This window comes from Lampetra fluviatilis, chromosome 2 (assembly GCF_964198595.1).
Source record: "Lampetra fluviatilis chromosome 2, kcLamFluv1.1, whole genome shotgun sequence".
Classification (NCBI taxonomy): Eukaryota; Metazoa; Chordata; class Hyperoartia; order Petromyzontiformes; family Petromyzontidae; genus Lampetra; species Lampetra fluviatilis.
Window position 1 is genome coordinate 24218513 of NC_136276.1, and position 22962 is coordinate 24241474.

The 22962-nt window shown below is 46.4% G+C and overlaps 2 protein-coding genes across 15 annotated transcripts in view; one reads left to right on the forward strand and one right to left on the reverse strand.

The window, feature by feature from the left end:
• Positions 1 to 498: 498 nt before the first annotated feature.
• On the reverse strand, positions 499 to 21887 carry CUTC (cutC copper transporter). Of its 4 annotated transcripts, none has more exons than XM_078872603.1 (9): positions 21787 to 21887; positions 19574 to 19637; positions 17791 to 17850; positions 13215 to 13424; positions 11217 to 11252; positions 9863 to 9996; positions 4590 to 4617; positions 2695 to 2800; positions 499 to 1764 (listed from the first exon to the last, which is right to left on the reverse strand). In XM_078872603.1, the coding sequence occupies exons 2-9, from the start codon at positions 19623 to 19625 to the stop codon at positions 1653 to 1655; spliced, it is 738 nt and encodes a 245-aa protein (XP_078728729.1). In that variant the 5' UTR covers positions 19626 to 19637; positions 21787 to 21887; the 3' UTR covers positions 499 to 1652. The 4 variants fall into 4 exon arrangements, with proteins under 4 accessions (XP_078728729.1, XP_078728721.1, XP_078728738.1 ...); XM_078872595.1 differs by having other exon boundaries at positions 19574 to 19640; XM_078872612.1 differs by lacking the exon at positions 17791 to 17850 and having other exon boundaries at positions 19574 to 19640.
• GTF3C2 (general transcription factor IIIC subunit 2) overlaps positions 21436 to 22962 on the forward strand; it is a 54836-nt gene continuing 53309 nt past the window's right edge. For 9 of the 11 annotated variants that reach the window (XR_013639579.1, XR_013639581.1, XM_078872587.1 and 6 more), the window contains exon 1: positions 21436 to 21774. The gene's annotated coding sequence lies outside the window, so the exon portion shown is untranslated. The remainder of the gene's footprint in view (positions 21775 to 22962) is intronic. The other 2 variants (XM_078872542.1, XM_078872534.1) reach the window with 1 other exon arrangement.

The window sequence follows — 22962 nt, forward strand, 5'->3', positions numbered from 1 at the left end:
ACGAACATCCCCATACCTGCCATGTGTTCGTAAGTCGGGAATGTCGCAGTTCGCGCGCCTCGAGACGAACCCAGCCACCCGAGTTCGATTCCCGCTCACGGCCAACATCAGTGACTATTATCTGTACCAGTCATGGACCTCCCCTATATCGACTCAGCTTTAAAGTAGTACCTGGTGCGGTGTGTAAATGACGCCACGAGGGAGACAAAGGCGCCCGCGCGTGGTGCTGGCCACCCACCCCCTCGCGTGCCCCAGCAGTGTGTTGAGTGGCACCACTGACTCCCTGCCCTGTACCACGGTCTACGGTCTCAGCCACGCAACACCATAGCGCAGTCCTCTCGCGAAACGCCAAGACCCCCGCAATAGCTCAATTGGCGTACCAAGAGGTTGCCCGCAAGAGGCCGAAAAGGCGACGGATAACCCCGTGATATTCAAGGGTCTCCCGTGCATACACAGACATAAACCATCTCTCCACACAGACACGGTCACCACTATACATTTAGTTAACATTCTTTATTCGCGTCGGGCTACATTCGCAATTTGTAACGCGATACACGCGGCAACAAAAATAAAACGACTGAAACGGAACTTGCCGACTCGAACTCGGCCATTACACAGCCACAACCAATCATTCGGTTCTGAATTTTATTCGCACACAATGGAAATCGTACTTGCACAAGACAAACGACGGATGAGCGAAAACTACAGTTACCAGGATACGGTGGACAATATCATTTGAGGCTGTATCATCAGTGATATACAGGGTACCCCTCGATTTACGTGTTAAACGGTGTTTTGTAAATCGGAACGGCTTTTCCAATTAATTTAAAACAGGTAGCTCCCGCTTTTTGAATAATGCGTTCCTGGAAACCCTGGGAGCATTGTAAATCGGACCCTATTTTTCCATAGACAGTAGAACGTGCAGAAACATCACTTGCCGATGTGTTTTTCCTTTTATCAGCCACATTTAACCGGGGGTTAAAAGGTAAACATCCACAAAATCATCTGAGAATAACAAAAGCTCCATGCCAAGTCGCATTGGAAACCAGACTAACCTCTGTTCAAATGCGCTCAATCACGTCGGAAGATGTGTCGTAAATCAAGTTTCTCCGTCATAAGTCGATCCACGGTGGCGTTATATAAACGTCGTGAATGTGGATCGTTGTAAATTAGACCGTCGTCAACCAGAGACCCCCTGTACAAAAAAACTAAGGATGTGTTTCAGAAGTCATTCCAACTCTACTGCTAAGCTAAAAATACACACCTATATCACTTTTCCCAGTACAAAAAATAATAATCACAATTATTAAAAGGATGGAATAATAACGGGCAAAAAACTAAAATAATTAACCTTGTCATGGAACTCACCAAAAGATCTGCTGCATGTTGGAATGACTGTCAAGGTGATGTGGAATCGTTACTGTTGCACTGCAGGGACACTGTGACACTGTTGTGGATGACAAAACAGCCTCTTGTTTGACGATCTCATGGCGCGAGGCATAGTGAAATTCGATTTCGTTAATCAAAAAGTGTCCATAATTTTTCAATTGAGTTAACGCAAAATTTCGTAAACCGAACGTTCGTAAATAGAGGGATACCCATAATGTAAACGACTATGGAGAGGAATTATGCCATTCAGCTGAAAATTATCTTTAGATGATACTTTTAGCAATATTGTTAAGTATGGAGATCCGGCTTGGGTCTGCAATCTTTAGGCTGTATTCTGATGGACCGAAGGAAGCTCCCATCCGCACAGAGTCATTCCTGCTCACAATGGACAAAAGAAAAACGCATGTTGAAGAATTTATTTTAAAAGGAACATGATGGATATTGGTGAAAAACCTTCGAGGTTCTTCCCTGACCTCACAAAAATGATGTGGAATTATACCAGCCTATCACCACATTACCCAGAATGTGCCTTATGTTTAAAAATTTCAGGAGCTAAGCTATATTGAGCCTGGATAGTACTTGGATGAGCAATGGTCAACCAAAGAAACAAACATGAACACCTTCCGAAGACAAATTCCCTCATAAAGCCTTAACACACTGTTAAGGCAAGTGCTGTTAGCATGTGTAGTGGAGTACCGTCAGGACCCAACTAGGGGCGAGCGCGGGAAGAGGGGCGTAAAGAGAGGAGCCCCGAAAAAGAGGGCTAAAAAGAGGGGGACCAGGAAAGGGGGAGACGTAAGGGGTAGCCTAGGGAGAGAGGGAGTGAGGAAGGAGAGGGAGTGAGGAAGGAGAAAGGGATGGGGCTAGCGAGTGCCCTCCACGGGTGTAAGTGTGGAGAGAGAGGAGTGCGAGTGGAGTGGAGGAAGAGTGAATAAACGGCGAGCAGCCCTGAGTAAGAATCTGGTCTCCGTGTGATTCTACAATACCCGGGGTGTCCAGAAGTCCTATTCTACACATGTAGCACCTATGAAGGCTGGTACGGCACACGATGGGATGGGTGGCAGCACCACGCCTGGCCAACTTTCTCTCCTTAGTGGCGATGTTTACACACTGCACCAGGGACTCATTTGATGCTGAGTAAACCTAGGAGAGGCCCAGAACCGGTTCAGATAATCGTTACTGATGCTGGCCATGAGCGGGAATTGAACTTGAGTTGCCGGGTTCGTAGTGCAGCATACTAACCACTACACTACTGTTCCCCACACGTACCACACATACCACATGCGTACACAAGCGTGTTCTCACCTGTGCTGCATCCCTGAGCTTCGGGCTGATCTCGCCGAGCAGTGAAACTCCGTCGCTCCAGAACCCTCCAAAATCCTCTGGAGGTTGCGCTCAGTAATCCCTCCTCCTACAGTCACCAGAAACCCAGCATCATGCAGATTATTCGCAAGCACTTCAGTCACAAAGCCATTACGAGTCTATTCACGTGTTCTATGGTCTAAACCAGTGTTCTTCGCTAATTTTCAGAGGTAGGCCACTTTCGCCAAAATCATTGAGGTTTGACAGCATGATGGGATGTTTTCACATTTGTGTATTGTCAGGGGCCGCACGTCAGGGTCGCTTTAAAGGCCACCAGGGGATGCCAGTGGTCCACTGGCCTTGCAATGAAGAACAATGCTCTAAATTATGGACCATATTGTGAGCCACTGTAGTCTGCCTTCCTTTAATGGAGGAGGATCATCAAAACTGTATGAACTCTCCTGAAGCCCTCTCGTGGCTAGCAAACGTCAACATTGTTATTTAGCTCCTGACGAGATTGTCATAAGCAAGAACAGGATGTTATGAGTTAATCCTGTACAGTTGGCGATACGCTTTTTTAAAGATTCTGGTTCGGATGACACTTGCCACTGTGAACCCTGCTGGAAATCAAACTCCGGTAAACGGGTTCACAGCAAACTGATACCCACTAGCATCACGTTTGAGTGGCCATATGGATACGAGCAAGTCATTTCACCCATGGGACGTGGGTCTGTTCCGTGACCTACCTGCCAGCGGGCCTTTGACACTGCATACGGCCTCAAGGTGCACCTAGCATGGCACAAGCGCCATGATGGTGTCATCACTAAGTGGCGGTGTTATGGATAACAGTGAATACTTGTGAAAGGAATCGTGAGTTGAACGGATCAGACTCATTGCCAATATCAGAATCTGTATTTCGACTGGAGGAGGAATCCGATGAGCTATGAAGCTATTTTCGCAGATGTGCAGTAGAGATGGGTCAGCAAGTTCCAACAACAATACAAAAACACGATAACAGTGCAAAATAGAGAAAAGGTAAGCAAGTCACTAAACATAAATATATTTAAAAAAGAAAGCATATAAGTACAAATTTCATAAGCACAAACATTAATGCTGATTTGTCAACACTAAATGGGAAAGGCATAAAAACAAAAACTGTCTCAGACCACACCAAGACAACACACAGTCATAGTTCCTCAATGCAATTTCACATTAACTTAGAACTATCGATATCTGGGAGTTAAAAAGGAATGAGATGGGCGTCCAACTTGTTGCCCGATTTTACTGGAGCCGACACCTTGCCCAGTGACTCATTGAATTTATCTTGCATTGAACACATTTGGTAATTTTAAAAATGACCTTTAACTTTTTACACTGACTTTTTTTTCTTCCAATATACAACAGATACATTCATAAAAAATAAAAATTTGGGTAAAGGTCCACGAACAGACCAAGATTTATACTGGGGAAGCATTTTTGTAATGTAACTTAGTACTAGGTATTTATAAAACCATTGTATAGCTGTCGATTATATGTGGGCATTTATTTAATAATTTAAGTTGTGGACTAATTGTGCTAACAAAAATGAAGTACAGCATCGAATAAAATGTGGACATGCCACGTTGGTCTAATTCTCATGATGGTGTTTCCACTGAGCTGCTCATCACTCTCGTGGCTGAAGGCCAATGTGACTGCAAAATCCGTCACGTGGACGAATGCCTGAAGAGAAACGCTCGAATCACAACGGCACTTTCCAAGTCTTCACCCCCCACTTGACAACGATAAGCAACACACGTGTTTCACATTATCTGTGCTGGAGTTTTAGGCGTGCCACCTCTCCCCCCCCCCCCATAAGCCCTTATCATCCAGTCTGTCATGAAATGCAGTTCTGTGCTTACCTGGCACGACAATAAGTCGTCCGTTTGCCTACAAAAACATGACACAATTCAGCAGTCACGTTTAGACATTTCATTTACTACACATTTTCTCCAAAAAAACTGTTGTCACTTCTGCATTTTACAAATTATTAGTAGTATCAGAGTCAGAATCTTAATTAATCTTGGAGGAATCCAATGACCTATGAAGCTCTTTTTCACAGATGTCGAGTATGCGATGTACTCAACCTTGTCTGTGGGAGTAATCATACAAATTATCATTTTCTTTGGGTCTTTTGGTGAAGTCACGTAGATAGGTTGAAAGAAAATAACAAAAAACTACGTTTCAATCACAACACAAGGGATCGTCATCAGGAGGAAAAAAGAGTAAAGCAGCTGAGGCAGACTGTTTTAAAGGTTTAGAATGGGTGTAGCCCAAGGGCCATAAACAAAGTGTGCGGGGCTAGAGATGTTAATGTGAAAGATTAGCATGTTAATGTAAGATCGGAGGACGACGTCCAAGACGGCGCATAGGTGGAAATGTTAATGTGGCTATGTGTTAGCCACCTAGCACACTGAAGCGGCAGTGGCTCTGCGATCTTACATTAACATGCTAATCTCTCACATTAACATAGCCACCTACGTGCCGTCTTGGACGTCGTCTGCGGATCGTACATTAACATGCTAATCTCTCACATTAACATCACTAGCCCCGCCCACTTTGTTTATGACCGTTGGGCGACACCCATTCTAAACCTTTAAAACAGTCTGCCTCAGCAGCTTTCCTCTTTTTTAAATCCTTTATATTAAGTTCACTTGCTTGCTTGCGCGCTTACGACCGTGCAAATCTTTCGGTCGTTTTTTAACCCACTTCCCGTGATCCAATCGAGCTGACATTTTGCACACAGACTCGTTGTGCGTGACAATTTATTTTCGTGAAATTTTTTTTCCAAAATTTTCAACATTTTAGGAATTTTTTTTTTATTTAATTACCAATTGCTTAATGGTGGCAGGCAATCATCTGACCCATAGGTGGCAGCCATCTCAAGCCAGAGGACGAGAGGACTCTAGCCACCACGCATATAAAGGATTTATAGTGAAAAACTTAGTTTTTACGGGTTAATTTTTTACTCCTGATGACGATTGCTTGTGTTGTGATCGAAACGTCGTAGTTTTTTGTTATTTTCTTTCAACCTATCTACGTGACTTTACTGAAAGACCCAAAGAATATGAATTCCCGCAGTCACGAAAGCTTTAAGTAAAGATTTTGTACAATTCTCGATGACAAAATAACTCGATTTTATGCTTGGTGGTCATGCACATTATTGAGGTGATTAACACTTTGCTATTGCAACAGTCATGCTTTAGCTCACCAGTTAAGAGTATATGGATAGTTAAGAAAAGATTAGTTTACAGAGATTCAGGCCGGATTAATCGTAGCGGTGTAGCTCAGCCTTGGCTTTGGCGCAGAGCCCTTGAGCCATAGCTGAGCCACTCAAGTCTGACATCACCCTGTCCACGAAAGTAATAAGTCGCACATTACGACAATGGCTCTAATGATGATGATGGGGCTAGTAAAAATTATGGGATTCATTATTATGTGGATAGCGATAATGATCAAGTTGGGTGTATTGACGTTCGCAGTCATGATAAATGGGCCACTGGAGGTGATGATACTATACTCTAGATGATGGCCATGGGTTCACTGATGATGGGACCGTTAATAATGATGTATAACCCGTCATAATCATGAAACTAATGTGTCGAGTAAGAGCAAAGACGTTAGTTCTAAATATAACATAGCTCGGTGAAATCCTTCACCAAAACCTCACCCTTACCCCTTCAACGCAGGGTCGCACTAGTCCAATTAAAAGCATAATACCAACATCATCAACAGCCTTGGATGTAGGGCTCCCCAAGCAGCCATAAGGGCTGGTCTCTGCCAGGATATGTTGTCCTGAGTCCAGTGCCGGATTATCCTAGTAGCAAAAGTAGCATATGCTACGGGCCTCGCACTTTAAAGGGCCCGTGCTAAATGCTTTTAAGCTATCAATTTCGGTTCACTGATTCTGCACTTGCTCTATTACTATAGTACTATACTGCCTTCAACTTTTATGAACGACTGGGTGTTTAAGGTTAGCGATTTGTTGTATTATCTGGCTGTATAGCAAATGAAAAAATACAATGACTTTACTATGCAAGTAAAAAATAGTATCTAATATCATTGGACCTCCTTTGCTAGTACCAAAATATAATAATAGAGTTTTTCCCCTTTTTTCTGGCAACAAAACTGAAACCTTTTTTTACCAGGATTCATGTCTGCATTAACCACAATACTTGCAGTCAAAATGCAAAAAAACACACTCTGATAATATATGCATTGTCCTTGAAACTGATTGGTCCACACCAGAGACAGCTTTCTTTAGAGCCTCGTCTCAATTGGTGCTAGACCAGATGATGCTAAAAGGCGTACAGCTAAAAGACAATGCACTATCAAAGTAATGAGGGCTCGGGGAAGCATCTAACATCATTGGACCTCCTTTGCCAGTACCAAAATATAATAATAATAATAAAAGGTTTCAGTTTTGTTGCCAGAAAAAAGGAGAAAACCCCTATTATTAGCTTCATCTGGCACTGCCTGAGTCTGGATAAAGATATAACCCATTGATATACGGGCATACCTCTTATAGCGCACAAGATGCGTTCTTGGTAAATGGAGCACTATACTAAATAGCGCTATAGAAAGTCACCGACAGTGCTATACTAAACAGCGCAATAGGTTACTCTAACGTGGTTCCAATGGAGATGCGTACTGACAGCGCTATACTGACGATGGGCTATTCAATCTGCGGAGGATGCAAGTGTAATGCGGGCGTAAACGACCTTCCGGATGTGACGTCACGGGGGGGAGGAGTTACGTCACGTGGGAGAAGGGTTCGGGTCTTTAAGGGGAGAAACCGGAAGAGGAAGGGAGGTTGTTGGAGACTGGACTAGGGTGAGGCCACGCAGGACGAAGGCTGGGAGGAGTGGCGAGATCGCCACACACACACGGAGAGCGGATTGGCACCGTCGGCCAGCGGTGACCAACCCAGGGAGCAGCGGTGAGGCTGCAGCGAGGGCAGCAGCGAGGCTGCACGAAGAGGCAGCAGTGGGACTGTTCAGAGAGAGAGAGCAGCGGTGGAGCTGCAGCGAGGGCAGCCGGAGAGGCTGCGTGAGGAGATCAGCAGCGAGGCTGCTAGAGGCTACGGGAGCGACACGAGGAGATCAGCAGCGAGGCTGCTAGAGGCTACGGGAGCGACAGCAGCGTCGGCGCCGAGCGGAGGGTCTCAGAGGGAGAGAGCCGTGTGGGAAAAGTAGACGAACCCGAATAAAGGACACCAAGCCAGATACCGTGGTCGAGTCTTTTATTACACAAGCTAAAACCAGAGTGGAGGAAGTCACCGTTCGAGAACTTTTGTATGCTGACTGTGCTCTGGCTGCTGGCTCAAATAAAGATCTACAGGACAGTATGGACCACTTCTCCTCACACTGAGCCCACCATCTTTGTGAATGGGCAAAAGCTTTCAGCCGTTGACAAGTTTACTTACCTTGATAGTACTCTGTCTCGCGCTGTGCACATAGATGATGAAGTTAACATCAGGATTGTCAAGGCCAGTGCAGCCTTTGGACGTCTACGTGACTCGGTATGGGAAAGGACTGGCATCAAGCAGGAGACAAAACTGAAGGTCTACCAGGCTGTTGTCTTACCAACTCTTCTGTATGGGTGCGAAGTCTGGACAGTCTACCAGCGCCATGCCAAGAAATTGAACTATCTCCACCAAAGCTGTCTGAGGAAACTGCTTAGGATCAAGTGGCAGGACAGAATCCCTGACACTGAAGTCCTCAGCAAGGCCAATATCCCCAGCATCCACACCTTGCTTGCGAAGGAACAGCTTAGATGGACTGGCTACGTGACCAGAATGCCCTGCGCGAGACTGCCAAAACAAGTCTTCTTTGGCGAGCTGAAGAATGGCAAGCGAGCGCAAGGTGGCCACAAAAAACGCTACAAGGACACCCTGAAAGCTTCCTTGAAGAGCTTTGGATTCTACCTGAAAAGCTGGAAACCCCTAGCTCAGGACCGACCTGCCTGGAGAAGAAAAGTACAGGATGGTGCAGTCCTCTGTGAGAGCAGAAGCTCCTGTGCTATCTTGAAGAGGCAGCTGCGCAAATCTACCAAGGACTTGTGGCTGCACCTCAGAGCTCTACATCCTCTCTGACCTGTCCAGTGTGCCACAGAAAATTCCCGGCTCGGATTGGCCTGTTCAGCCATCTGCGCACTCATCAAAACCCAACAAAATGACAAATCTGCCATGGTCATCATTAACTATGATGGACAAACAAGAAAGAGAGAAACAGCGCTATCGGAAGTCACTATAACATGGTTCCAATGGACATGCGTACCAACAGCGCTATACTAAACATCGCAATAGGTTATTCTAACGTGGTTCCAATGGAGATGCGTACTGACAGCGCTATACTAAACAGCGCTATAGGATGTCACTATAACATGCTTCCAATGGAGATGTGTACTGACAGCGCTATTTTTTTACTTATGAGCAATATCTGAGGGCTTCATTGCGTATCAGTAATCGCCTTAATAATGAAATTGTACACATGATATACGTATTTAAGCATTTTATAAATAATAACTTTTAATGATAACGACATAGAAACTACAATAACTTATGTAGTCACAAGTGGATTCGGTAGGAGCTTGTGTAAGATTAACCAGTTTGCCTTAACCACGTTCTGTGGGAAGCTGTACAGTACGAACCAATGAGATTACTCGATCCACGGATCGCCACTGAAGCGATGCAGTGATTAACCCTCGATAAATCGACACTCTAACATGGCTGTTGGATTGACTATGAGCAGAATCAATACAACAGACACCTCGATTCAGGTTCCACAAGACCAGATCTGGGCAGCGACACACCCCGGCAGGCAGAGACACACCCCTACAGTCAACACCACGCCTACTTTCTTCCATATATGGGCTGATCCACGCAGGAATTTTCTTCTGGGACAAAGAGTTATAACAAAACGGTGTTATTATAGGAGGCAGTACTATAAGAGGTACTGTATGCCTGTATATTCATTTTCTGTCTGCTCCATTGTTGGAATGGTCACTTTGGATTTTAAACGAGCCCCGTGAAAGCCTCCGAGCATTCGAAAAAAAATATTCGCACTGCCTGCCATTGAACGCTGCAGTGTCTGCAAAGGAAACATTTCAATAACAAAATGGCTTACTGGGGTACCTGTTGGACAAGTTTCTTTATGAGTGGTAGCCCCTCGAGTACGGTGTTTTCACATCCGCTTGTCAGAAGGCGTTCGAAGCCAAGAGAAATAAGTTCTTCGAGAGCTTGCATGGGGTCCAGGAGCATATCAAATGCTGAGAACATCGTGGTCACAAGATCCACAATGGAAAAGCACAGTAAACGATGACTATAACAAATGTGATGGTGTGCTGGTTACAAGCTGATAAGCATTAACGGACATTCCTCTCCCAGTCATTGTAGCTGTCACTGGCCTACTCAAGGCGAGTCTGCGGTGGCAAGATGTTAACTACTTCGCCTTGTATACAGGAGGTCATGAGTTCGATCCCGATCCCGACCCTGAACACCTGGATATTTGTTTTCCCTGTGGATTTTTCTCTGGGTCCTTTGGTTTTTCCCTCCACATTTGGAAACATGTGTTTAGAGTATTTGGTTCAAGCAAGCCTGACCATGGCTGAGACACTGCATGTCAAAATCAGTGCAGAGTGTAATTGTGTAGTAACATCGTGGATGTCACTGTGTGGTGCCAGCCCTAGAGAGGCACAGCGTGCGATGTATTGCCATCGTGGACACTCCGTACATGTAGGTGTAGTACCAGCCCTAGAGGGGCTCGGTGAGCGCTGATAGAGAGCGCTGAGTGGCACTGCTCTCGGCGTGCAGTGTTGTCCCCTAAAGGAGGGGGTGTGAGGGTGCTGGCCATGAATGGGGTTAATGTAGGCCATGGCACGCTGGTGGACCCTAGAAGGCACGTGACGGGTAAGATCTACACAGGGGCCCCAAGTGGGGGGCTAGGGGTAGTCACGCGTCGGGCGAGATCCTGCTAGAGGATTGGAGAAGGTGGTTTGTGGCCAAGCGCGGGGCCAGCCACGACCAGTGAGGATATAAACCGGGTTCCCAGAGGGACTGGGGTTCAGCGTTGCTGTTGTTATCCTGAAGAACTACGTTCTACGTCCGAGAAGAGTCACCAACACGTGGACCTGGACCCAAGCTGGGGTCCTGTCCATTGTAGCTACTCCCAGTGTGATTAGTGTAGTTAGCCTGGTGGTCCACCACCATAGGTTGTTATCTGGTGATGGGGCAGTTACCCCTTTGTGTTGGTATCAATACATGTGTTGCCTCCAAAGATGACGTCTGCAACTCAGTTGAAACCACTATAATTGTATCGATTCAATGCTACTAAAATGATGCACTCCCAGACCCTGTGGTTAACGACAAGTGTAAACTTAATTTTCTCATGGAGGGGTGAATATGTGAAGGATATATATTGTCCGCTTATCTTTTTTGTTATTAACAAATAACTGCGTAGGAATGCGTACAGCATGTTTATATTTCTCACCTCTGTGAAATGTCGCAGGGAGAGGTCGTGAAAGAGCTGAAATATAAGCAAGGAGTGTTAGACAGCACAGAAACAATGCTTACAGCATGTTTATATTTCTCACCTCTGTGAAATGTCGCAGGGAGGGGTCGTGAAAGAGCTTAAATATAAGCAAGGAGTGTTAGACAGCACAGAAACAATGCTCAACATGTAGTTTAGCTATAACATAAATTATATTGATGCTAGTTGTAATTACCGGTGAAACGTCATACTCGAATTGTAAATGTCGTGGGTTTATTGTCCAACACACCAGTGTACTGAACTAGTCACGAATTGGCACGTTTTGTTTACTTGACAAACCTTACTAATTGTCTGCGTCAGGTGGTGACCGGTTTAACAACACATTTATATGTGATCTAATCCAAAACCCCCCCTCTGTTATGGATATTGGTCGCGAAAACCTACGTGTTAAACTATAATGAAACATACCAAAATTGTATATATTTATCAATTACATTATTTATTATTCATACAATTGTAGTTACATCGCGGATGTTACTGTGTGGTGCCGGCCTAAGAGAGGCATGGCGTCAGAGGTCGCAACCGGGTACCCGATACCCGTACCCTACCCGATACCCGGCTACCCGTACCCGGCCGGGTACGGGTACCCATTTGCGACCCTGGTGCGGCCGGGTACGGGTACGGGTAGACCGTGAGTCACTGGTGAGTAACCGTTTGTCACTCATTTCCTAACGTCTTGTCTCTTCTCACAATTCAAGTTCCTAGAATCAACCCACCCGCGCCTGCAACATGGCTTCATCCCAGAGGTCGCAATCAGGTACCTGATACCCGTACCCTACCCGTACCCGGCCGGCGCTACGTTCTTTCCTATCAGGTGCCTTGAGACAGCGGTCCTAGCATTAGTATCATCTACACTAGACTGCTCTGGATGACTACCTAGTAATTTATGTACTTATGCAATTTGCACTTATATATTTAATATTTTTTATTTATTTTCAGTGACTTGCTTACCTTTTTTCTACTTTGCACTCTTATTATTTTTGTATTGTTTGTTGCTGTAACTTGTTGACCCCGTGCCCCTACTGCATAGCTAATCGGGTTCCTCTTGCAGTCTTAAATAAAGATTCTTATTTTGATGATTCAAAATGTCCAGGGTACAGATCACCATGGATGGATCACACAAGTTTTAGGTTAAAACTAAAAAGCTGTATCTCACTCATCAGAGTGGTTCAGCATTAAATCCCCTTGTCTGGATGTTGACCATATAATTTATAAATATGTAGTGACATCAGGGATGTCACTGTATGGTGCCGGCCGGAAAGGGCCATGGCGTGTGATGCATTGGCATCGTGTACACCCCGTGGTGGATGTAGTACCAGCCCTAGTGGGGCTTGGTGAGCGCTGGGATAGCGCAGGCACGACGCATAGTGTGCAGTGCAGTCTCCCACGAGGGGGAGCGGGAGAGTGTCAGCCCAGTGGCAGGGTTGCCTCGGGCCATGACACTCTGGTTGACCCTGCAGACACGTGATCTAGAGTATCCACAGAGAGGCCCCCAGGTGGGGGGACTAGGGGGTGGTCACGTGTCCAGGGAGAGCTCTCGAGAGGGATCGAGGGGGAGCTATAAGGCTCCATAAGGCGGGCGGGGCCAGGGGCAGAGTGGCCCCAACCCGTGCGGGGATATAAGGCGGGTTCCTGAGAGAGACCGGGGTGGCGACATTCGACAAGCTGGAAGCTCTACGTCTCAAGCTGGAAGCTTTACGTCCTATGAGGCATCAACACGTGGTCGCAGACCCGAGTGAGGGTCTAATTCTTCGTAGCAGTAACTCCTCTGTATAGGGTAGTTAGCTGGGTGGCCACCATCCTAGGCTGTATCTGGTGAAGGAGCAGTTACCCCTTTGTGTTACGTGTTACAAATACATGTGTTGCTTCTAAAAGGAACAACGTCTGCGACTCAGTTGGACTCACTACATATACAGCAGGTGCTTTATCGATACTCACAGAGTAGTTCACTGCAGATATCGTGATGAATGGTTCCCGATTCAGTGAGGGCTCCAAATACTATCCCGTCAGCTCCTCCAATACAAGCCTGCTGGATATCCGCACGCATCACCTCCACCTCGTGCTCAGAGTAGAGGAAGTCTCCTCCACGTGGGCGAATCATCATAAACACAGGCAGCTGTGTGTGCTGCTTTACCACCTGCAGCAGGCCTGAAGAAGAGACCATTAGCAAAACATGCAGCATATTATTTACAAGAACCAATTGTAGAAATTGCAGGCAGTCCCTGAGATACCAATGTCCGACTTACGAACATCCACACTTTTGAACGAACCGCCATAAGATGTTATAATTATTATTTTTAACCATCCGACTTGTGAACGTTCGGCCGTACTTACGAACCGAATCGTGGAACTATTTTGTATGGCGGAGCGATCCTCTGCGAGATGTAATGAGTTTCAGGATCTGGCGTAATGTACAATGCCCCTTCTGACAAGCAAGCCAGCATCAGGACTCAAAGTTTATTTTATCTACTTTATTTTGTTTTATTTGCTATACAGTATGTATTACAGTATTACATGTGTAGTGGTGATACGCGCTGGGTGTATACGTCGTGTGCCAGCGCGTATGTACGGGTGTGTGTGTGGTGACGCGCGCTGACGGGGAGGAGCAGGCGTCAGTGCGCGGGTGGGGGTAGTGCTGCTGATTGGCTGTGTGCCGGTGACGCGCTGAGAGGGAGTGATCGGGTGGCAGCGCGGTGTGATTGGTCGGGGAGTGGAAACACGCGCTGGGCGGAAACGGATCGTAGAGATAGCGCGTGGTGATTGGGTAACTGAGGAGCGGTGCCGACGTTGAGGTCCGCATCCGCTCCGTCTCCCGGGAGGAAGAGATATATAAGGTGATGCACAGAGGAGTAGAGGGCAGAAGTGGAACCATCTAGGAATGAAGACGAATGTGCAGAGATAGAGCCCGGGGAGGAGAAGAATGGAGAGTAATGTATAAGTGTGTAGCCAGAGAGAGAGAACGGTCTACACGAGCTGAGTAATGTATAAGTGTGTAGCCAGAGAGAGAGAACGGTCTACACGAGCTGAGTAATGTATAGTGTGTAGCCAGAGAGAGAGAAAGGTCTACACGAGCTGAGTAATGTATAGTGTGTAGCCAGAGAGAGAGAAAGGTCTACACGAGCCGAGTATGCATACGGTGTAGCCAGAGAGAGAGAAAGGTCTACACGAGCCGAGTATGCATACGGTGTAGCCAGAGAGAGATGTAAAGTCTACACGAGACGAGTGAAGAGTGTAGCAGAGGCGTAAGGTCTACACGAGACGAGTGAAGAGTGTAGCAGAGGCGCGGAGTCTACACGAGACGAGAGAAGAGTGTAGCCGAGGCGCGGAGTCTACACGAGGCACAGAGAGCCAGCAGCACAGAATCTACAAGAGTTGAGAGAAGCGTAGGGCGGAGAGAAGAGGTCACGAGTTGTACCGTTGTATGGTGACCGCATTGTGAAGAAGAGAGGCCACGCGTTGTACCGTTACAAGTCAAGATTTAATAAAAGAAGTGTGTTCCCGTCAAGGAGTTTCCTGCCGTCATTTTCCAATACTTCACGTGTAATGGGTTCGATTGAGGCGCACTCTTGACTTGGAGGCAACACTATTTTTTAACATAACACATCTGTAGGACTTGAAATATGATGCGCCACGCGTTCTGTTGTTCTGTTGCTATGCAAGCGAGCAGTGTACAGTGGGGGGTATCTGAGGACGGGGTTGTTGTTGTCGGGCGTGAGGGAGACGTCGTTAAGATGGGCGACAGCTGTTAGGGGTAACCGAGGACGCAGGCCGGTGATTGGTTAGGAGGGTGAGTAGTTAATGGCCGGCGCCGCTCTGGTGGGAATAACAAGGTCACGTGAGGCTGGGGGCCTGGGGGCGAGTGGCGAAGCGGGGGGTGAGATAATTGATTGGGACTGATTGGTGTGGGGATAAAAGGATAGCGTAACGGAGAGACGGGAGTCTTGGTTGGGATTGGAGCTGGAGCGGTTGGTGCCAGGGATAGAGACGGAGCAGCAGTGAGTAGAGAAGATACGATAAGGGTAGCAGTGGATAGAGATAGGATAGAGTACGGTAACAGTGGATAGAGATAGGACAGAGTACGGTAGCAGTGGAGAGAGAGAAAACGCAGAGTGGGGTAGCAGTGGTAGCAGTGCATCGGAGGAATACAGAGTAGGGTAGCAGCGGAGTAACGGACCTTGGGCGAGCAGGAGAGCGAACGGAGAGACATAGAATGTCGTTGATGGCGGAGAGTGTAACGGAGCGAACGGGGAGACACGGAGCGGTGATGAGAAGGTGTGAACTCTAAAGTGCGAATAAACGGAACGAGAAAGACAACCGGAGTACGAGTCCTACACATCATATAACACGTGATATGTCATAACACGTTTTATACCACTGGCCAATTTCCAGGATACTCATTATGTGAAACAAACTTTATCCGGCTTTAAATTTAGATATTGCTGGGTACCTAGTTAAGGCATTTACCAGGCTAATACAACATTCTTCAATCGTTTATTTGATGCACTCCCCACTTTCAGACACAGCTAGAGACGTATAAGGTGTGACTGTTGTAACTTCAAGTCACATGGGCAATGACCCATGTCTTGTAAAACTCAGTGTTTCAAAGTGCTTGGTCCAGTGTTCCATATTTGTAAACAATGCTCTACTGTCTCCATGCAATCCTCTATATACAAATTACTTGTTATTTATTTAATACTTTAACTGCTTTGCAGCTACCATTCCCCCCACTGGTAATTTCATCATATATATGTGGAGTGACATGACGTCACTACTATTCGGGACTGTACGAGTGTAGAGACATATGATGTCACTACTGTGTCGGCTCGGTATGGGGGCTGTAGGCGGGTGTCACGGGAGTCGTGTCAGGCCGTGGCACTCCGCGTGAACCCAACAGGAAACATGACCAGATAAAGGGGGACCAAGGGGCCCCAGGGGGAAGCTTGGGGGTCACGTAGTTGGGGGCTTGGACCTTCCCGAAGGATCGAGAAGGAGGAAGTGACCTGGGGCGGAGCCGGCCACACCAGAGCGGTTATAAGCGGGGTGTGAACGGGGAGCGGGCTGTTCTACTCCGGGATCAAGACGCCATAAGAAGTCCTTGAGTCTCCGATCGCCGTTCGTGACCAAGCAGCCGTCTCCCTGCCTTGGTCACTCTATGTAATGCTCCCGAGTGTTAGTGAGAGTAGGAACCGTAGTCACCACCTCATGTATAGTGTCCGTGTTAATGTTAGCTTTATATATAAAAGTCAAAAGTTGTGTGTGGGTTTGTGGTGGTTTTTGTATGTGGGATTGTGCGCGCTTGGCTCTCCAATGGTGGGGTGAGCAAGCGCTATTCCTTTTTCCCATCCGTCAATTTTAAATGAGTTTAATTAGCGATTTAGTGCGATTTCTGTGCGCTTTCTTAATTTATTATTTATGACGAGTGCACAATCATACCAACTCACGCGCCTTTGGTGGGGAGGACGGCCCATGCCAAGTCGCACGCATTCGGTGGGAGTGAGGGGGATATTTTCTTTCGCGTTAAAAATCCTATAAAAATACACTAAACACTCAGGTAAATTCTTCTCTGTCTCATGTCCCCCCCACCCCGATGCGTGCAGTTATTACTACTATAGAGTCGGTAGATGCTGCCACTATAGGCCGTAGATATTACTGCAGAGCGGCCGGGGACATCGTGGCTGGGGGGGGGGGGGGGAGTCAGGGGTAGCAGCCCAGCCCCAGCCTGCCAAGGTACCACCTCGGCCGGCTGGACCATCTAGGCGAGGCCGGAGGCTCTGAACGGGACTAGGCCTCACCACGCCACTCTGTCAGGTGAGTACTTTGTGCTATAGAGTCGATAAATACTGCTATAGAGTCAGCATGTACTACTGTAGTGTTAGCAGGTACCACCACAGTCGGTATGCACTGCTGTAATCATAGCAGGTACCACCGCAGTCAGTATGCACTGCTGTAATCATAGCAGGTACCACCACAGTCGGTATGCACTGCTGTAATCATAGCAGGTACCACCACAGTCAGTACGCACTGCTGTTAGAATTTTAAGAGTAGTTTTGAAATATTTTTTAAACCCGGGCAACGCCAGGTACTTCCCGCTAGTGTGTTAATAAATAGTGTTTGCTCCAAGTTGAGTGTGCGCCTCAATCCAACCTATTACATATGTAATAAACCGTCTTTCTCGTTGGGAATATAACGTGAACGTTTATTCCGATCACAGATCACAGACGGTCGTCCAACTTCTCTCAATAAAATAACCAAATACAGCAGCGGATTCTGCTTTCCTCCCTGGCATTTATGTTTTTAACAAACACTCTTCCACTCACCGCTCCCCTGCCGCCTCCACGCTCGATCACCGCTCGATCACGTCTCCCTCCCCCTCCACTCCACACATTTGGCCCGCACTCCCCCCCGCCGGAACTGTGTGTCCATGGCTATCCTGCCTCGTCTCTTTCCCTACCCCCCTCAATTATCGGTCATTACATATATTTAAATCCCACAAGCCAAAGATGAAATAGCTCACCCAGACTTGGGGTAGTCCCACCTTCCAGCAAATTAGCACAGAGCTCAATCCGTGTCGCACCTGCGTCATATACACAATTAAACATGACATTTTATAAGCCAAATTCACATTCTTGTTGATGGAATGTCTGAATGTTGCCACATCTCAAGATGCTACACACATAAGGGGGACATGCACATTGTAACAGTTATGGAGAAGGCTACTCATTGGTAAATTATTTTTTTTAGCAAAGGGTATGGCAGCGTGCATTTTTATAGTGAGGCGTTTATAATTTTACTGACACCGGGCTGCATTCATGTCATAACAATGTGGAACATATGGCAATACCTTCTGGGATGGAGGATCAAATTTTCTTGTAGAACTAAAATAACAATTGAACAATCAAGACAGAGGGTGCCATTTTGTTAATCTAACATAGGCCACCATGCAGTAATAACGCCAATTATTACTCAGTGTCAAGGGATGACACACTTGGCGAGTGGTAGTGATTTTGGAACCGATAGCGGTTAGCGGGCTGTGCAACGAACCCGGCGGCAGGAGTTCGATTCCTGCTCATGGCCAACACCAGTGACAATTATCTGAGCTGGTCCTGAGTCTCCCATAGGTGCGGTGTGTAAACATCGCCGATGGGGAGACAAAGACGGTTGGGTGTGGTGCTAGCCACTCACCCCCTCATGTGCCGTGCCGACCTTCATAGGTGTTCGCTTACAGCACTTGTCTCTACAGTCTGTTAAGGCTATACATGGGATCTTTGTCTTTGATAGATATATATACATTCTGTTCTCCTATAACACGTGTTTTCATAATGCAAATTTTATATATAATGCGATGAATGTATTAGGGAACAAAATGTTTTATAACGCGAATTGGATATAACGCAATTGAGTGAACGGAACTACGTCACATGAGTAGGAATTAGTGGTTGTACGTCTGCCTCAGCGTAGTATCGCACAAGACGGGATGCTGCTGGATGCTTCTAGATGCTACTAACACGGCTCGGTCTTGGTTCAGCCTGTGTACGCATCTTGCGTGTTATCACGGACTGTGCTTTACTTTATATTATTTATTATCACGCGATTTTTCCATAATGCACTGTTCTTCAGGAACGTAACTACCGCATTATAGAACAGACTGTATTGCGGAATACATAGCCCTGTGTCAGTAAAATGAGTGTCACTTTGCGAAAAAAAAGAAACATGTGGATTAGACAGCATACGCAGGTTATAATAACACCATTCAAGCTGTTAAGTGAGCTTGGGCTAGGGCATGTCGCTGGATAGGGACAATGGACAGAACTTGACACTAACGGCGGAGTGGTAGCCAAAGGAGGGATCATGCCCAATAGGACGCCTACTTAGGCGACAAAGCTGTGAGATAAGAGCATGTACAGGACTGTGAGAGATGGTGATTGCTTCAGGATTTTTTAAATCCAGAAGTGGATATATAATTAGAATAAATATTTCATTTTATTTAGCGTAATTCATGCTAATTGTATCCCATAACGCTGTCCATTAAATACATATAAGGGCCACATCCTATCCGAATCAAAATATGTATTTATACTGGAGGAATCCGATGAGCTATGAAGCTCTTTTTCACTTATGACCAGTAGGGGCACGGGGTAAGAACGTTACAACAATACAAAAGCACAACTACTGCCAAGCAAATGAGAGTGCTGCGACTAAGCAAAAATAAACATGAATAAACAATAGGCACAAACAACAAAGGTGTCACAATTGAGAAATGAGTCCATTTTATATCCTGGCTCATGATGATATTGTACCTCCCAATTCAGCATTAATGGCAGATTCAACGGAGTCGACGCACACTTCCATTGTGTTTCTATCCTGCTAAAGAAACAAACAACAAAGCTGAATAAGCCACAGTTGAAGTATAATCCAATAAGGAGGTCTAACAAAAGTGATTTAGACTTAAAAGGGCCAAATCGGCTACGTCTATGCTCGAGGGCAGTGGTTCTCAACCTTGTTTGTTTACTCTACTCCCCTTGTTGAATTTTCTTTCAACCGAGTACTCCCCTTGCCTGAACTATCATGATTCTGAGAAATAAATGTATGAATAATGAACGTAAATATTTTTACCTAGTGTCCATTTTGTGAGGTATCCTAACTAGCGAGTAACTGCAAGCGAATAAAAAAATCAACGGTTGAGTGATGTAATTTGTTCGAGCTCTCTGGTTACTCTTGGAAACCCGCATTGTTTACTATCAGCGAGTTTAGAAAGGTATTTTATATCGTTCTAGGTTACCATGTGGATTTAAATGTTATCGTAGTTATTTTATATTGCCATATTCATACGTAATTATTCACTAACGATTCTCATGTATGATAGAATTTCACACATTCATAAATCACCTCACGTACCCCCTTGGACATTGCCACGTGGAACCCCAGGGGTCCGTGTAACCCCCGGTTGAGAACCACTGCTCTAGACCGGGCGATTGTCCCGATAGTTTATTGTCAGGACAATACAAATATCGTATGGCACAAGGATTCCAAGGTCATTACCTTACATTGGGAACAAATAATTAAAAAATATTAATCATCAACAGCAACACCATCATCACAGTCCAAGGGCAGATAGCCCGGAGGTGTCCACCACACATCTCGCCATTTTTTCCCCTTTCCTGTCTTGTAGTGCCAATATGCTCGAGTAGTGCCACATATTTATGGCACCAATCTCTTATATCGTCGTCATCAAGCCATTCTCTGAGGTCTTCCTCTCGGTTTCCTTACATTGTTCCGAACACACTTTTAATTTCCCTGTTATTGACCATCCTACATATGGTGTGCCAAAAGTCAAAAGAGCACCATGTCTAAAACAAGTGCCTAAACGTGATGGCACGTTGGTGATGTCTGCAGGAGATGGAGTCAACGTGGCATACCTGTCAACCCAAACGGTTTATCCGTATTCTTGTACAGAAAAATGTTAAGAAAATGTTTTGTATATTTGTGTTTCTCCCTCGTGATGGAACTTTGGAGAATAAACGTTTACATTTATAAGGGCACGGGGTGATCAATAAGGGCTGAATTGGTCTGTAATAAGATAGGCACTAAGGGGTACGACGTGGTGATGGTCGGGATGGCGTGATCATTGTGTTTATGACGAGCGAGGGATCACCAATACAGTATTGGGGAACACCATTTCAATGTTGGAACCAGAATGTTAATCAACATCGACATTTATCCTGGAGGAATCGGATGAGCTATGAAGCTTTTTCACAGACGTCCAAATTAGTTTAAAACAAACCCCAAATCGGCATTGAACTTCACAAAAAAAACCCAAACAAACTGTCAAAAGTTATATAATCGGCGATGTTTCGGGCAAAGGCCCTTTCACAGCACATTAGAGGCCAGAAGGGATCAATTACCGTATTATTTTAGTATGGCATTATTATTTATGAATAATCCCTATTGCGTTTATTATATTGTTACATATTTTTCGTATTCAACATTATTATTGTTGTTGTTGTTGTTCTAGTCACGTGGCTGCTGCATTGTTATCGTGATGACTGTTGAACTTGGCAAGATGGCGGCGCGCCCTTCCCTTGGTGACGGCCTCCCGTCACGTGACAGGCGCGCGGGCGCTCGTCACGTGGTCGCTCTCCTTCCGGGTCAAGGCGCCCCCCCCCCACGCGGCAGCCCCCTCCCTCCGGTTCCGCGCTCAGCCGCGAGCTTCACAACCACGCGGCGTGAACGCGACTCGGTGGGGTGGTCGAGACAGAGGAGCGGCCGAGCCGGAGGGGTGGCCGAGCCGGAGGGGTGACCGAGACGGAGGGGTGACCGAGACGGAGGGGTGACCGAGTCGGAGGGGTGACCGAGTCGGAGGGGTGACCGAGACAGAGGAGCGGCCGAGCCGGAGGGGTGACCGAGTCGGAGGAGTGACTGAGCCACCCGAAGGAGTGACCGAGCCGGAGTGACGCTTCGTGCAGTGACGAGAAGCAGCTGCAGCAGCAGGTGGATACAGGTGTGCACTCGCCTTAAGACACGCAGGGTGGATGTGGGGGAGCTCTGCCGGGCCGTGAGCTCAGCGACTCCCCGCGCTGCGTCACGGGCCCAGCGCGACTCACGCGCCGGGGGTCAGGGGTCATATGGGCGTCACGGTGGCTAGGAGATGTCAACTCCCTCGCCGGGTGTGCAGGAGGTCGTGGGTTCGATCCCGACCCTGACGCCTGCTGCTGCTGTATATTTGGAGTTTGCGTGTCTCTCTCTCATCATCATCACGGTGGCTAGGAGATGTCAACTCCCTCGCCGGGTGTGCAGGAGGTCGTGGGTTCGATCCCGACCCTGACGCCTGCTACTGTATATTTGGAGTTTGCGTCTCTCTCCCCGTGGTCGCGTGGATTTTTTTCCCAGGTCCTTCGGTATTTTCCCTCCATTTAGAATCGACGTCACGCGTTTAGCGTATTCGGCTGCTGCTTTCAATGTGTATTAATTCTAGATTTGAAGCTTTCGTGACTGCAATGATTCATATTCTCAGGTTTTTTCGGTAAAGTCACGTAGGTAAAAACATTAAAATTAATGAAAGTAAAATAAAACAAAACAAAATAAAATAATTATTATTTTATAATTATTATTATTATTATTATTAATTATTATTATTATTTTGTTTTGTTTTATTTTACTTTCATTAATTTTAATGTTTTTACCTACGTGACTTTACCGAAAAAACCTGAGAATATTTCAATGTGTACATGATGATGATGAGCCACTTCACTGAGCTATCATTTGTGAAAGCCAGGTCGTGTCTGAAAATGAGCTACATATCTCGGTGGGCCCTTACCTGGTAAAATAATAATAAATAAAGTGTAATAGTTCACGTGGCGCCTCGCTCATTGTTATGAGCCAGGTCTCCCGCTTGCACTTTGCGGCCGTCCTTGTGTATCGCGTTCTGACGTTCTGAGCTGGCTACAAAACACACCCTCGGAACAGCGAGCATCCCCACAGCGAGCATCTTAGCCAGACTGGTCGGGTAATTGGAGTTGCGTATTTGTTGAACCTGGTGCAGGAATACAACTTCGCCTGTTCAGCGGTCACTGCCGTCACGATCTCCCATCCCAGGCCCTCCTGGCTGCGACTCGTTTGAATATCCGTGATTGTGCTCATTGGGTTTTCCTGTTTCATGAATGCAAATTTGAATCCATTCATCTTAATG